Raw genomic sequence first — 15,442 nt, 5'->3', positions numbered from 1 at the left:
GGTGTATCCAGCGCAGCCAACGCTCGTTCGTTCTGACACCAGTAGGAAGGTCTCTTGGTCTTTCTGTCAAGCATCCACGGACGTTCCACGGCCTGGAAATTCCACAAGAACTGCGTCGTCTCTACACGCCCATACTTGGCGGCCTCGATGAGCAAGCGCATTCGCATATACTGAAAGTCATAGTCATACCTCAAGTTCAGCATAGCGGCAAGAACCTCGTGATTGCTGAACCTACCAGCGTGGAAGCATCCCGAACCAAAGAGCCAACTTGGTTTATTGAAATGTTTCCCGTGGAGGGTCCATCTCGCGACAACAGGGAGTGTCTGTGTGTACAGGGCAGCAATATAGACATCGGTGTCCAGATCGTTATCATATAAACGCCCGTCATGCCAGTGCTCAGGTAAGTGGGCTTCACGCCAATGCTCAGCTAGGTCGGTCGTCCATAGTTCGTCTAGACGGTTGAATTTCTCCAACACAAGGGGGCATAGCTGACGAATGTAGTCGTGCTCGTTTCGCTCATCGTCAGTCTCTTGACTGAGACGGTTGGCGACGCTGCGGATCCAGAGTAGAACAGGAGCTCCGTCACATTGCTCGTTCAATACCCGGCGCTCAAGATAAGCTATCAACATAGTAGGTGCAGCCTCCTTGCTAAGATGTAACAGCGGCCGGAACTCGGCATCCAGAAGCTTGTATAGGGCAAGTACCCTCATAATTTCCCCATCAAAAATCTCTATAGCCGCTCGTTAGCACAGGTACCTGCGCACAAGATGTAGAGGGAAGCTTACTATTCACAAGCCGTAATCGAAGGCCGCGCTTCGTTCCCCGCACTAAGATCGCCCAGCCAAGGATTTCATGCAAAAGCTCCAACGGCAAATCTAGCAGATGCATGGTGGATAGAGTGGTCGACTTTGTAAACAAGATAGCTGTCTGGGGAGAGAAGAAGATTTAACAAGCACGTAAAGCGTTCGGCGGCTCTTCTTGTTCGAACACATTCGGGCCCGAAAAGTCGCGCTAAGAGGACCCCGGAAACCACTTGATTGGCTACTAGTAGCGGCGTAAGCTGCTGCCTGCAATCGCCTTTCCAACCTGAACAACAACCATGTCGTAGGTGGTTATACAGCTACACGCATCCCACCGCCTGCTCGCATCCTGATCATATCCACACATTGGGAAAATGTCTCTGGAACCCAGCCGCTCATGTCGATGAGAGGCAACGTCGATCCTTCCGGACTCACGGACCACTCGCGGCTGTCGTTCGACGCTCCAGTATCACGGCATAGTTCAAGCTGTCTCCGTGACGACCAACTCGCAATTTTAACTGTGCCTCTCATTTAGGAGTACGTTCATCTCAACTATCCGAGACTTACCCAGCACTCCTGACTCAGACGCGAGGATGGCCCAAGTCCTGTCTAAACATGTTCTCGCAGCGTCAAAGATCAGATGGCCTCTTATCTGTATTGCCTGTTCATGAATCTATTTCAGCGAACTGTTAGGGCTCGATGCGGCCAGGACCCGTGTTCTACCTTCCTATACCGCTGTTTGTGTCTCGTTACTCCCGTGAGGACTGAACAAAGCTCGGGCCAAGATGTGGCACAGTTCTGATCACATCCAAACACGCAATGAGCAGGACCTTCCACGACGTTCATTGCTGGGCCACACGGCACGCCCGTCTCAACGAATCAAATCTGGGGAATCGAATCACCATGCAGGAGATATTAACCTTACCCGATACGGCATGCGCATGACGGCAGGCGACTTATTGCGAGTTGCGACCAACGCGTCGTGATGGAGTACTCAGCTCTTCTTCGTCGCGCACATCGTCTCTTATTTCACACTTCTTATCATTCATTTCGAACCTCTGTTGCGTGGTCGCTCACTGCACACTATGGCGGGCATCGAAGACGTCTACAACGATATCTACACCGTCTCTCCAGGTGGTAGGTGGCCATTAACGCCTGGTGAAATTTCTTGGGAGCCACTTACGACCCCTTTCACATACTCTGCGACTTGCACCGAGAACTGGAGGCTTGACGGATACGATCCCAATCCGGACTTTCTCTCGCTTTCCATTCCCAGCTCCTGTCGATCGTCGGGCGGTCAATCTATCCATAGTCCAGGCACATGCCTTGATGGATACCGAATAGCCAATTTGATAGAATTCAGAACAACGCCAGATGTTTCAGGCGGTCCACGAGTGTGGGCAGCAGACTGCTGCAGAAGGTACCTTTCTCTCCTTTAGTCAATCTGAAAGTGTGTTGACAACCGACAGTGGTTTCGCCTGGTCTCGTGGAACATGTAAATCTGCATTCAGCACGCCTGTCACTGCTTACCTCCCAAAGCAAATTCCTGGTACTACCACTACGTCCAATAGCGCGACATTTACATTCACCGCCTTCGACCGAGATTCCAGAGACAATGCTACCGTAGTCACTAGCGGCGTCATGTACATGGACGCGATGCTAGTGTACTGGCAAGAGTCCGATTTTTCGAACTTCGATCGAGATTATGCGTCATCGCTAGCAGAGGTATTGCTCCCGAGCAACACATTTACGCCCACACCCACCTCGACCGCACGATTCATAGCTGAGACAGCATCACCACCAAATCGAAGCCAATACGCATCAGCAACGGCGCCGGCACGATCAGACTCTGCTGAAGCTACCGACTCTTCCAGGCTGGCTCTGAGTCGTGGCGCCAAGGCAGGAATTGGCGTTGGAGTAGTCGTGGGAGTAATACTACTGTGTGCTGGTGCTTTCATGCTCTACAGGACACGAGCTCGGAAGGCGAAGCTCGACCGCAAGTCGACTTTGCAGAACGAACAACCTGAGTTCGTCCAGACAAGCGCCGCATAGCTGGCAGTGTTGGGAAGAGGCGCTTCCGCCGCTAGTCGTTGGAGATGGAAGTGCCAAGGCTAAGCTGCGCTTGATGGAATAGCACAATAAAGAGAAGGAAGTAATTTAATTTCGTACGGGCATTTGTGGGCAGAAGAGAAGAACGTCGATGGTTGCACCTCCCATTGATCGACGGCGAATTGATACGATGCAGCGGACATTCGCAACGGCCGTTCGATTACCAACACCAACCTTAATATACCAGTTTCGACCAAGATTAAGCATTTGGTTGCTTACCGTCATTCTGCCAGCACCCTATCCAAGGGAAGAACTGGACACACCTCTTCGCGAAGTACAGTTATGAAAAAAAAAGGCTAAGAAGGCTACATTGCCTCAACATTATACAGAATTGATATCAGTAAGGTATTGTAGACTTCTAAGAATCTTTCCAGGTTGTCCCTTGAATGGGCAGCCAGGGTCGAATGAAGCTCAACGTGAGGCGGCAGGACGAAGATGCGGCACAGCCCCGGGCAACGCCCAACAGCCAATGATTCGGTCCCTCCCACGGGCCACACCAACGTCTGCCTCATGCGCATATACGGCGTAGTTGTCTCTGCGAATTAGGCATCGAGGATCGAATCACCATGCAGGAGACTAGAAAGCATTTTGTTGCGGATTGGCAGCGGCAGCCCGGACGCCACAAACGCGCTGCAATTGAAGTACCCGGCCCTCGCAGATAGTAAAGCTCATCTGTGATTCCGTTTCGCATCTACGTCAACTACTCTCGACTTCCTTTGGCAACACAAGGTCTGACAATCGTCATCATGGCAGGCCTCGCAGATGCTGGCCTCACAATCCACACTGTACGATCAGGCGGATTCTTTCCAACCAATGATGAGCTCAACCGTTACTCGCCAATTCCGACTTCCTTCACATTTGCGTCGACATGTACCGACCAATGGATTATCCAGGATCCGTTGACCCCAACAGTCCTCACGAACCCCGTTCCCACATCATGCCTACCTCACAGCACCCGGGACTACAATAGCCCAGGCACATGTATCACCAATTACCATATGGTTGCACTGGCCGAATACAGGACTACAGGTTGGACGCCAGGGGGTTCACGTGCATGGGGTGCTGTTTGTTGTAGGGAGTACGTCTATGGATCCAGCCATCACAGAGCTAATCCTGCTACCCGAAAGCCCAAGCATTTAAGCTGACGAGGACAATAGCGGCATGTTGGCATCAGACGCGACAGCGAGCGCTTGCAGTTCCAGCTTCAGCACACCCGTCACCGCGCTATATCCTTCCAACGCCTACCCCGCCCTCATCAGCGATCCAGCTGGAGAAGAGCCAAGAGAGATAAGCGAGGGAGTTCAGTTGATGGCCCCCATGATCGTCTACTGGCAAGAAACGGATCTTTTGCACTTCGATCCTGGATATGCGGCGACACTAGCTGCAAGACTAGACATCGACTTTACGCCGACAGCCACGTCCGGAACGACGCCTTCGACTTCAGCTACCTCTTCAGCAGACTATGGCGGCGAAAGGTCATCCCAACCGGATCTCAGTATCGCCGCAAAGGCAGGCATAGGCGTGGGCGTCGCTATCGCCGCTATTCTGATCGTTGTCGCCGGACTCGTACTGTACAGGAGATACGTTCGCAAGAAGGCGAAGCTCGACCGTAAAGCTGCTTTACAGAACGAACAACCTGAACTCGTGCAGACACGCGCCGCGTAGCTCCACCTTGCCGAAGGCGACCTTTATATTCCCGCATCGAGATAATGCAGTTGGGACTCGACGAGTTTAAATGATAAGGGATGCGATCTATTTGGTCTGTGCCCATCCGACACTCTACAATTCATTGTTTTTTTTACAGCATTGTCAGGGGTGGGTGGCGGAGGCGGAGCGGAGGCGGAGGGGTGGTGATGGACGTTCACTCTGCTTTCAAAGTCTATTAAGAGCAGGAACATCGCGATAGCCACATGCCCCCTTCCATTGCACCCACTGCTTCTGTTTAGTCACAAAAGTCAGTCCAAGTTCGACGTCCCTTCAGCTTGTTGGTCGCAATCCACCGACACTCTACTGTTCTATCCTGTAGCGCTGGGAGCTCTTGTACACATAGTCCGGGTTGCATTTCTTTCCGCCCTTCGGTACAGTTCTTTGTCTCCCATCTGTCCGCTGCCAAATGCGGCGGAACTAGGCAGGAGGCTGCGGGAACGTCATGCGGCACAGTTCTGGTCACAACACAACGACCAATGGCAGGCACTTACCGCCACTTATGTTCCTTGCGCGTTCAAGACACAGCTATATTCCCGCAGATTAAGTTGTATGCAAGGGCCAAAAGCGCGGCTTGTGACGCGTTGGTACACCGGTATTGGTTAGAGAGATCGCCATCACCGACGCGTTGTGATTTCAATGGAGGTTCTCTACAAAGGCTGCTAAACTAGAGTGATATAAAAGACTCGATCTCATATTAACTTCATCCTCACCCCAACCGTAAGCTGTGCATCATGGCGGGCCTTTTGACTGCTCGCCTTACTATCAAAACGGTATCACCAGGACAATTCTTTCCGACGACATCTTCGAACGCTATAGTCACTTGGCCACCACTCACGACTCCCTTTACGACTCCATCTCATTGCACCAATGAATGGACAATCCTTACCTCAGGTGACACGACTGTCGGGAATGTGCCACCCAGCAACTGTTTACCTGGCGGAAGCTATACGCACAGTCCGGGTACAGTGCTCAGTGACTACCACATCGTTGACGTAGCTGAGTATAGAACACCGGGGTGGACAGCAGGCGGACTTCGCGCATGGGGTGCCGCCTGTTGTAAAAAGTACGTCGTACCATGAACCTAGGGCACGGCTATATACAAAAGAGTCATGACTTGAGCAAAGCGCACTTTTGCTAACACCGATGGCAGTGGTTGGACGAACACAGAAACCATCGAGGGCTCCTTTTACTGCTTTTCATCGTTCATCACACCCATCACCGCATTGGACCCCTGGGCCGGAACTGGCCGTGAGCATAGAACCACCACTACCATACTCAGCCGGGGAGAAATAGTAGATTCGAATATGCTAATCTACTGGATGGAATCCGACTTATCAAAATTTGATGCCGAGTACGCGGCGACATTGGAAGAGAGGTTTGCCATAGGCATGAGCGCAGAACCCGCAACTGTTACTGCAGAAAGCACGTCATCTGATTCCTCTTTTACGTCGACTGCAACAATGGCCGTTACGAAAGACACGGCAGCACCGTCAGCTCGAACCAAATTCACCTCGGTAACATTAACATCGTCGTCATCATCGGTGGCACCAAACTCCAAAGAAAAGGCCGATAACTCCGATTTTGGGCTCAATGCTCGGGCTAAGGCTGGCATAGGCTTAGGAACTGCCATCGCGGTAATACTGATGGGTATTGCTGGATTTGTAATGTACAGGAAAAAAGTCTTGAAGCAACGCGCCCTTGATCAAAAGTTCGCTAAACAAAATGAGCAGCCAGAGTGGGTGCAAAAGCAGAGGGCTTAGCCGACAGAATGGATGAGGTACGCTCCCTCTACTGGGAAGCCTTCGGATTTACGATTTGCTATAGGCCGATTGTGTTAGAGATGCTTAGAAGAAAGAGGATGAAAGATTGGTGCTGAGTCCATGTGCACCCCGTACAGGAAAAGGCTCAATAGGCCTGCAGACTACATCAAGATGGAATGATGCAGATTGTGTGACCTAACGTTGATATAGGCTTCCCAGGGTCTTCAGGTTTATCCTGGGTTGACATGCATGGGTGGAGGAAGCTTGTATAATGATGGTGGACATTCTCTCTGCAACGCGTACGCAACACGTATCTACTCTCGATGTATTGCTTGCTAAAATCGTAGTGCACAGCAAGGATTGCGCTTTTCAGGCACGCAAGCGATACCGTATCCCGTAACATTGGCCAATGCCGCATGGAGTAGATCCCTGTGTGCTTTCCCGCCCTTTGCCAATCGCCGTCGACCTATTAGAGCCCAGCAATATCGAACGTACAGTTCCTGGACAAAGACGTGGCACGTCCCTCAACGCCCTCAATCCTGCACACATGTGGCACAGCTCCCTTCACAAATCAGATGCGGCTCATCGAGCCACCACGCATAGGGTAGCGGCGCGCTCTTTTACGCATTTGGAACGTCGCCACCGACCCGTTATGAGCAATGTATCCAGCCCTGGCAAATACTTGACGTGGGCTTATTACAATGTTTCTACGTCCATCCGGGAACTGTTGTCCACAGAGTTGCTATCATGTCATCAAACATCGATGATGCCTCTCTTGCCATCTATACAGTATCAGGAGACCAATATCCGCTAGTAAACACATTCAGTACTGTCCCGCCGCTCACCACTCCCTTCACTTTCAAACCGACATGTACCGAAGGCACGAAGTTTCAGGACCCGGGTCAACCCAGCCGTGTCCACAACTTCATTCCCCTCTACTGTCAACCCGATACCACCATGACGCATAGCCCGGGCTCATGTGTTAGGGGCTATCAGATAAAGCAGATAGTCGAGTTCCGAACGCCGGATTGGACGTTGGGCGGATTAAGGGCATGGGGAGCTGCTTGTTGTAGAGAGTACGTGTGATCTTTTGGCTGTCGAGGCGATTACCTCGGATATACACCTGGCCTGGCCTTGACTGGGATTGCTCTTGCTAACACCCTCGATAGTGATTACATGGCAACGGCATCTGACGCAACAGAGTGTGTATCAGCCATAGATACGCCCATCACCGCGTATACCGTGGCGGACGCGACCTTGCCAACGAATGCCGCTGGGCAAGAGATACCCGAAAAGCCCTCCATCATCTCCAGCGGGACAGTCATCATGCAACCAATGTTGGTCTACTGGCAGGAGTCGGACCTCGTCCACTTCGATTCCGACTACGCGTCTACACTGGCCTCGAAATTCGATATCGGCTTTGCAGCAATGGAAACACCGGGTCCGGCAACAGAAAGACCAAGATTAACGACAGTATCACCGCAATCAGATCCCGCGAAAACGAATGCATCGCCGTTAGATCAAATTCAAGTCCCCTCCGCGACGTCATCACCAGTTGCAACATCCTCCGACATAGCTCCTGATCCTCCAAAAAACGGCCTCAGTACAGGCGCCAAAGCAGGCATAGGATCAGCTGCAGTCGTTGCAGCGATACTACTGTTGGTCGCCATTGGATTTATACTATATAAGAGATGGCTCCATAACAAGGCAGGACTGGATGGGAAAGCTGCTGAGTTGAATGAACAGCCGGAGTTTTTGGATGCGGATCTGGTGCGTTGGAGAAGAGACAAGGGAACGGGGTTGTGAGCGCGGTCAATATGGATGTGCACGGACTATGTTTCAGAAGAGAGGGGATGCGATATTGCCAGCGAGACCATGCGGAAGGTGGTCGGCGGGGCTTCTTCGCGAGCTGGGTTGAGATGGGGATGTAATGAGATATAGGCGCACATAAATAATCCCACTTCTAGTCGCATCTTGCGCGTTTCGGAATATGGCCATGTTGATAGTTTATTACAGTGAGTTGCGACTCGATACTTGTCTTCCTTCATGTCTGCTCGGAACGTAGTTGCGTCATGTGATCGGGAGCCATGCCAACGTCCGCCTTGATATCAAAGCAACAGTAGCTCACCAACCACGTCACCAGGCCCATCGAACCATGCTTGCACCCACGTGAGACCATGAAAGGCGTCGAATAGCGTGGCATGCATCACCCGCAGACGTTTAGCGCGCTGATCTCCCGTCGCGGCATGCGCATCTCCTGATTGGCTACTTTGATCCTACGCATTCGGCATTCTCATTTGCATAGACGTGAACCACGACAGGCGTCATGCTCTCCTCGCTGACCATTGTCTTGTTGAAGGTGCTGACTCTGCACACTATTTGGTGATATCGTCTACGTCATCACACGCCTAAACTAAACCGCATTGAGCGCACTACGAGACACCTTCTGAAAGCGCGAACGACATGGGCTGGAAGCCGTGGAAGCCGTGATACGTAGCTTCAAAACACGGCAATTTGAAGACAACCGCTTCATTTCCATAGCAGAGAAGCTTCCCCTACCCTTACGGCACAGCTGCCTTTCTTGTGATTTTCAGCTGCCCACCATGAACTACATCTCAAGTACAGCTCCCCTACTACCACAATCCCACCACCCCAAGCTAACAACCCAGACCTCGTAAACTCGGACGACATCATCAACCCCCTCATCGACAATGGATATCTCCCCCACCCGGTCATTCGCGTCGGCATCCGGCGCCAACTCGCCGACCGCCTCACGTCTATCGCCAACACATCCCTCCAGGCGAGCTATGAGTCCAAGATGAAATACGTGGAGCTACTCCGCGAACGACCCATTGCCATCGAGACCAAGACCGCGAATGAGCAGCATTATGAAGTCGGAACGAGTGTGCTGAAGGGTATGCTGGGCCCGCGGATGAAGTACTCTGCGTGTTTGTATGAGAAAGGTGGGGAGACGTTGGGGGAGGCGGAGGTGAGGATGATGGAGACGTATGTGCAGAGGGCGGGGTTGAAGGATGGGATGACGGTTTTGGATCTGGGGTGAGTTCTCGTCCTTTTCGTTCTTTTCATCCTCTCCTTCATAATTTCGATCATTTCCGCACTAGATCTCGAAGACGGCATATTACGAACACGAGATATCACGTGCCCCACTAACATCCCCATCCACAGTTGCGGCTGGGGCTCCCTCTCCCTCTACCTCGCCGAAATCTTCCCCAACAGCCGCATAACCGGCTTCTCCAACTCGCGCACACAGAAACAACACATCGACTCCGTCGCCGCCTCCAAAGGCTTCAAGAACCTCACTGTCGTAACCGGCGACGTGGTAGACCATGAATTCGACCCCGAAGTCTACGACCGCGTCCTCTCCATCGAGCTATTCGAGCACATGAAGAACTATTCTTTGTTGATGGCCAAAGTAAGCCGGGCCTTGAAACCAGGCGGCAAACTCTTCGTGCACATCTTCGCGCACAAGGACACGCCCTACGATTTCGAAGGCGGGTGGATGACGGAGCACTTCTTCACGGGAGGTACCATGCCTTCTGCCGACCTCCTTCTCTTCTTCCAAGACGACCTCAAGATTAAGAGACAGTGGTGGGTTAGCGGTATGCACTACAGCAAGACGTGTGAGGATTGGTTGACGACCATGTTGAGCAATAAAGAGAGTATTTGGAAGGGCCTTGTGGAGACGTATGGTGAGGAGGGGGCGTTGACGTGGTGGAATAGGTGGCAGGTTTTCTATCTTGCTTGTTCGGAGTTGTTTAGGTGGGATGGGGGTGATACGTGGGGGGTTAGTCATTATTTGTTTGAGAAGAAGGAGTAGGTTGGTGGAGGAGGGGAAGTTGGGCGTGGTTTGGGGGAGGATGTCAGGTGTGTAATGCTTAATTCCACTCTATACTACATCTTGATCGGTGTATGCTGTTGTGATTCGCATAATTGTCTTTGAGTGTATATTTTCATGGCGGTACTCTCGCTCTGCTCAGGTACTAGATGGCACTTGCTAGATGGAATGTGCCGGATAAAGATATACGGTATCACCACTTACCCCTCCCGAGGTCTCCAACAACATCACATCTTGACTTTCAAAATACATATCCACCCATCATTTCTTCTTACACATATATTCATATATCTCACCACCCGTAAACTCAACCACACCCAAGCCATCCAATCCCCAATCCAAACCCAGACACTCATCTTCTCCAAAACCCACCAAATCAGCGTCCCAGTCCGCAGCAACAATCCCCACCCACAATGACCCATCCCTCCCTCCCATCCAAAATGCGCGCCGCACAAGTCATCTCCTTCAACGAACCCTACAAGGTGCACGAAATCTCCGTCCCATCAGAACTTGCACCGCACGACCTCCTCATAAAAGTCGCCGTCGCCTCCCTCTGCCACACAGACTCCATGGTCTCTTCCGGCGCAATGGGCACACCACTTCCCTGCACCGGCTCTCACGAGGGCGCAGGCACCGTTGTAGCAACTGGCACGTCTGTAACGCAGTTCGCAGTCGGCGACCGCGTGATGGCCGGGATCTTGTATGATGCTTGCGGTACATGCACCGAATGCACAGGAGGACCACACGCATCGGTATGTCCTCAGTACTGTCAAAACACTGGGGGGTTTCTTGGTATAACGAGACATGGGTTTTTCGCCGAGTACGCGAAGGTGGATGCGAGACAGACTGCGAAGATACCGCGGAATGTTTCTTTTCTTACTGCGGCGCCGCTGGCTTGTGCGGGCGTGACGGTTTATCGCGGGATTGTTTTGTCGGGTGTGAGGAAGGGGGAGTGGATTGCTGTTGTGGGTAGTGGAGGTGGGTTGGGCCATCTTGGAGTGAAGTTTGCAAAAGCCATGGGATTGAATGTTATTGGGATTGATGCGAGGGATGAGGGATTGGAACTAACGAGGCTGTGTGGTGCGGATGTTGCTATCGATGCGAGGATTGGGATGGAAGAGGTTATCAAGGCTGTGCGTGCTTGTACGGGGAATGAGGGGGTGAAGGCTACGCTGAACGTTAGTGATGCGAAGGAGTCGGCGGCCTTGGCTTGTGCGGTGACGAAGATGCATGGGACGATGATACAACTTGCGCAGCCGGATGGTGTGGTTATCCCGTTCCATGAACTCATTTTGAGGGATATCAGGGTGAGGGGGTCGGCTGTTGCTAACCTGAGTGAGGCGCGGGACATGCTGGATTTGGTTGCTGAGCATGGCATTACGGTGCAGACGAGTTCGTTTCACGGACTGGGTGAGATTGAGAAGTTGGTAGAGCTGGCGCATAGCGGTAAGATGAAAGGAAAGGGTGTTGTCATCATGGATCAAGAGCAGATTGAGAGGGAGAAGAATGTCAGATCGGCGTTGTAGGGAGATGCATGGCCAGTACCCCTCATGCTTACACTGTACAATATAGATGTCGTAGATGCGCTTGTTTTGGAAACGTCATATCTGGGTATTCTCATCAGGAGGAGTCGCGGCACGACAAGGGCCGAAAACGTTGGAGAAGGGTAGATGTGGGGTCTTCTCCGCAATGTGGGGAACGACACCTTCACGCATGTCAACTAGCGTTTCGGCACCCATGTCTTCACCCAGCCGAGAAGGCTTGTTCCTGCAGGATACATTAATAACGAAATATCGTGGAAGTCTGGGTCTAGTCTTTGCAACACACATCTTACAATTTTCACAATGACACCATCACCAATGTACATCGACCCGGACTACCAGTCCACACATTTCAACCTCTTTAAAGACTCTATCACTGTTCCGCTAAAGTCCGTGCTGCCACCCGGCGTTGACCGAAATGCGTTTGACAAGGCAGTCGCGAAATATAAGGGTGTTGTTGGTGATGCACAGGTGTATTCAGGTGATGCATTGACCGAGTACATTGACCCATATGAGTTGCACGAGGCAGAAGGAATCCGCAAGATGCCCAGCGCAGCCGTACGCCCAAAGAACATCGAGGAGCTACGAGATGTCTTGAAAATTTCGAACGAATTTGGCATTCCTGTATGGACTTTCTCACGAGGAAAGAATCTCGGGTCAGCACATTCCCATGTACAAACCAGCTACAAGTCATCTGACCACCGAATAGATACGGCGGACCAGCCCCTCGCGTAACCGGCTGCGTAGCCCTCGACCTCCACCGCATGGACAAGATCATCGAAGTAAACTCCGAATACGCGTACGCCGTCGTCGAACCAGGCGTCACCTTCACCGATCTCTACGACTACTGCGTCAAGAACAAGCTCAACGTCTGGCCTTCCGTGCCCTCTCTCGGCTGGGGCTCAGTCATCGGAAACACAATCGACCGCGGCACAGGCTTCACACCCACAGGGACCCACCACCAACACATCGCTGGCGTGGAAGCCATGCTGGCAAACGGCGAGCTCGTCCGAACAGGCCAGTTCGCCATGTCCAACTCGCCATCCGCACACCTCTCCAAGTTCTCGTTCGGGCCTAGCATCGAAGGCCTGTTCTTGCAGTCTAATCTCGGTATCGTGACTAAACTAGGTATCTGGCTCACACCCGCACCCCAAGCCTTCATGTCCTGCTCGTTCGACATGCCAGATTTCGAAGACGTGGAAACAATTGTCGATATCTTCGGGCCGTTGCGACGAGATGGTCTGCTTCCCAACACTGTGTATGTGTCCAATGTGACGGAATGGCTGGGCATGATGGGCCCGAGAGAAGACTTTTGGCCACACGACACTTCGATACCGGATTGGAGGATCAAGGAGTTGCAGAAGCAGTTCGATCTGGGGTATTGGAATGCCAAGTTCGGCCTGTATGGCGCGAGGGATGTGATTCAAGCGCATTTCGACGAGCTAAAGAAGATTATTGGGAGGAAAGCGCCGAAGGGACGGTTGGTTGGTAAGATCTTTTCTGCGCCGGATGGAGAGACGTTGGATCCTACGTCTGTTCCTGAGATGGATGGTGGGTTCTTTGTTGGGATACCGACGCTCTGGTCGCTTCCTATGGTGAAGTTCCGCCTGCCAAAGTCCGGGGGTGGCATTGGTGCGCACTACGACTACAGCCCTATCATACCTTCGAAGGGCAAAGAGATTCTGGACTGGGTCAAGACGGCGAAGAAGATCTGCGAGGCGGATAACTTTGATTTATTCTGCGACTTCTTTATGCATGAGCGTCATGGTAAGATCGGACTCTTAAGCGGTGAATGATGACATACACTGACGTTGATACCTTCATCTAGTCATCTTCGTCAACATGTTCACGTTTGACAAGACAAACGCGACGCATCGGAAAGCGGTGCAGAACATCTTTGATGGCCTGTTTGAGGCGGGGAAGAAGAGGGGATACAGCAAGTATCGCAGCCATGTCAACACCATGGGTACGTCTTAGGTCTTCTTCTCTGAACTGTCGCTGACTTCTACACAGATCGTGTCGCGTCATTGTACGACTTCAACGATCACGCGTACCGAAGATTTGTCGAGACGATCAAGGACGCTGTCGATCCTAATGGCATACTGTCGCCTGGTAAGCAGGGTATCTGGCCAAAGCGGTTCCGAGGGGATGAGGTGACCAAAGCGCATCTATGAGCTGCGGTATTCTGTGGATCCCAAGGCGCAAGCGCAGAAATGGATATGTATGTTATTGCTTGAGCTTGGAGACAGAAGCCTCTGAATGCATCGCTGCAGGTATCTCAGCTGGCCAGCTTAGTCCTATATTCAACGTGTCATGATGACACGTCGTGGTGTTGCCCTGAGAGTGAGCTCAGCATTCAGCTGATTCAGCGAGATGCGGTCGACCACGAAACGTAGACGAGGGCAAAACTACAACAGCCGAATGCGTGGTCAAGCTCGAAGCCCGATCAACGGAGCTGCCATCTGCCTGATCATCTCAGAAGATGGTTCAGGCACAGCGTCCGCTGCACATCGAAGCTCGGATCGTCACAACAATCAGCACAGAGTATGAACTGACAAAGAATGTATGTCCAATTATAGTCCTACACATCCACAGAAGAATATGGGTAGGGTGGAGAAGACACGGCTCTGCTAAAAACCAATATTAATCTCCCACAGAGAGAAAAGTTGCTTCCTGGCCATGAAGACGAGCCAGGGAGCAGGCAAGAGTGGGGTAGTAGCATACAACGCGCACAGCAGCGACGACTCCCAGAACGACAAACATTGAATCATTCGGTGTCGAGCACGTGCCGCAAGCTGTGCATCGCGAGGTTGTTGATGAGCAGAAGAACGAGCCAGAGCTTGGTTTTACGTGTTGAAGAATTAGCCCGCTCGGACCCTCCGTCTTTGTCAGCATGGCTTGGCGCTGCCCGCGCGCCTGAAAAGCTCGTCGCAGCTCGGCCTCAGCTTTCCTTCCATATTCACAAAATCACAATGGACGATTAATCAACGGCTATACTGAGCTCTTCATCTCTATAGTTGTCATATTTGCGTCACTAGAACAATACCTGGCACTTTTAGGCTTTTTGCTACGATTTCTATGTTGCTTGAAGCCACCTGCGTGACCATACATTCTTTTGAACAGCGCTGAGAGTGTTGAATGTGCGCTTCTGTGTGTGCTTTGCGTATGCTTTTGAATAGCTGGGAAGATTCCTTCTCTAGAGTACCAGGGAGCTGACGACGGCAATGTCTGTCAGCCTTGGATCGTATCTGCGGCAACGAAGACGGCGGCCTCGGCCTTACCAAAACCAGATCGGCAGCGTCTACGAGTCGCGCCACCAAGCCTGCACGTCGTTCATGCGCTGTCGTAAGCTGTTCCACGCCCATCGGGTTGGGAGGTCGATGATGTACTTTTGGGCGGAGGGCAGCAAGCTCAGACAGGGGCATGATGCCGTATATAGACCAAAAACGCAGGGTTCTGGAGCTTGTGCGGATGCCATGTGTGAAGTGGAACGGATGCATTACTCGTCATCGCGCGTGTCAACTAAGGGCCCTACGAGCTCCCCTTTCTGTGCTCATGTTTTTGCTTTGCGATGGACTTGTTCATTCTCTGGTAATCTTAGCTACGCGCCCTCTTGCCGTCCGTCCTGCCCCCTTTCCCCGCGCGTATTGCTCTCGTGCACGTTCTGCC

The 15,442-nt window shown here is 52.0% G+C and overlaps 4 protein-coding genes across 4 annotated transcripts; all 4 read left to right on the top strand.

Moving 5' to 3' along the window:
• Positions 1-4,070: 4,070 nt before the first annotated feature.
• J4E84_007571 (uncharacterized protein) lies at positions 4,071-4,574 on the top strand (the record flags this gene model as incomplete). Its single annotated transcript, XM_049390154.1, has 1 exon — positions 4,071-4,574. One exon carries the CDS (start codon positions 4,071-4,073, stop codon positions 4,572-4,574), a length of 504 nt encoding a protein of 167 aa, XP_049242007.1.
• Positions 4,575-8,979: 4,405 nt separating this feature from the next.
• J4E84_007570 (uncharacterized protein) lies at positions 8,980-10,214 on the top strand (the record flags this gene model as incomplete). The annotated part of the gene is made up of 3 exons (XM_049390153.1): positions 8,980-8,995; positions 9,046-9,433; positions 9,563-10,214. 3 exons carry the CDS (start codon positions 8,980-8,982, stop codon positions 10,212-10,214), a joined length of 1,056 nt encoding a protein of 351 aa, XP_049242006.1.
• Positions 10,215-10,672: 458 nt separating this feature from the next.
• J4E84_007569 (uncharacterized protein) lies at positions 10,673-11,758 on the top strand (the record flags this gene model as incomplete). The annotated part of the gene is made up of 1 exon (XM_049390152.1): positions 10,673-11,758. The coding sequence occupies one exon, from the start codon at positions 10,673-10,675 to the stop codon at positions 11,756-11,758; it is 1,086 nt and encodes a 361-aa protein (XP_049242005.1).
• A 318-nt stretch (positions 11,759-12,076) lies between these two features.
• J4E84_007568 (uncharacterized protein) lies at positions 12,077-13,947 on the top strand (the record flags this gene model as incomplete). The annotated part of the gene is made up of 4 exons (XM_049390151.1): positions 12,077-12,429; positions 12,483-13,540; positions 13,602-13,739; positions 13,787-13,947. 4 exons carry the CDS (start codon positions 12,077-12,079, stop codon positions 13,945-13,947), a joined length of 1,710 nt encoding a protein of 569 aa, XP_049242004.1.
• Between the last annotated feature and the right edge of the window lie 1,495 nt (positions 13,948-15,442).

This window comes from Alternaria hordeiaustralica (genome assembly GCF_023758085.1).
Source record: "Alternaria hordeiaustralica strain BMP 2776 chromosome Unknown scaffold_17, whole genome shotgun sequence".
Classification (NCBI taxonomy): Eukaryota; Fungi; Ascomycota; class Dothideomycetes; order Pleosporales; family Pleosporaceae; genus Alternaria; species Alternaria hordeiaustralica.
Note: the sequence above shows the minus strand (reverse complement) of the source record. Positions and strands in the feature narration are given on the sequence as shown.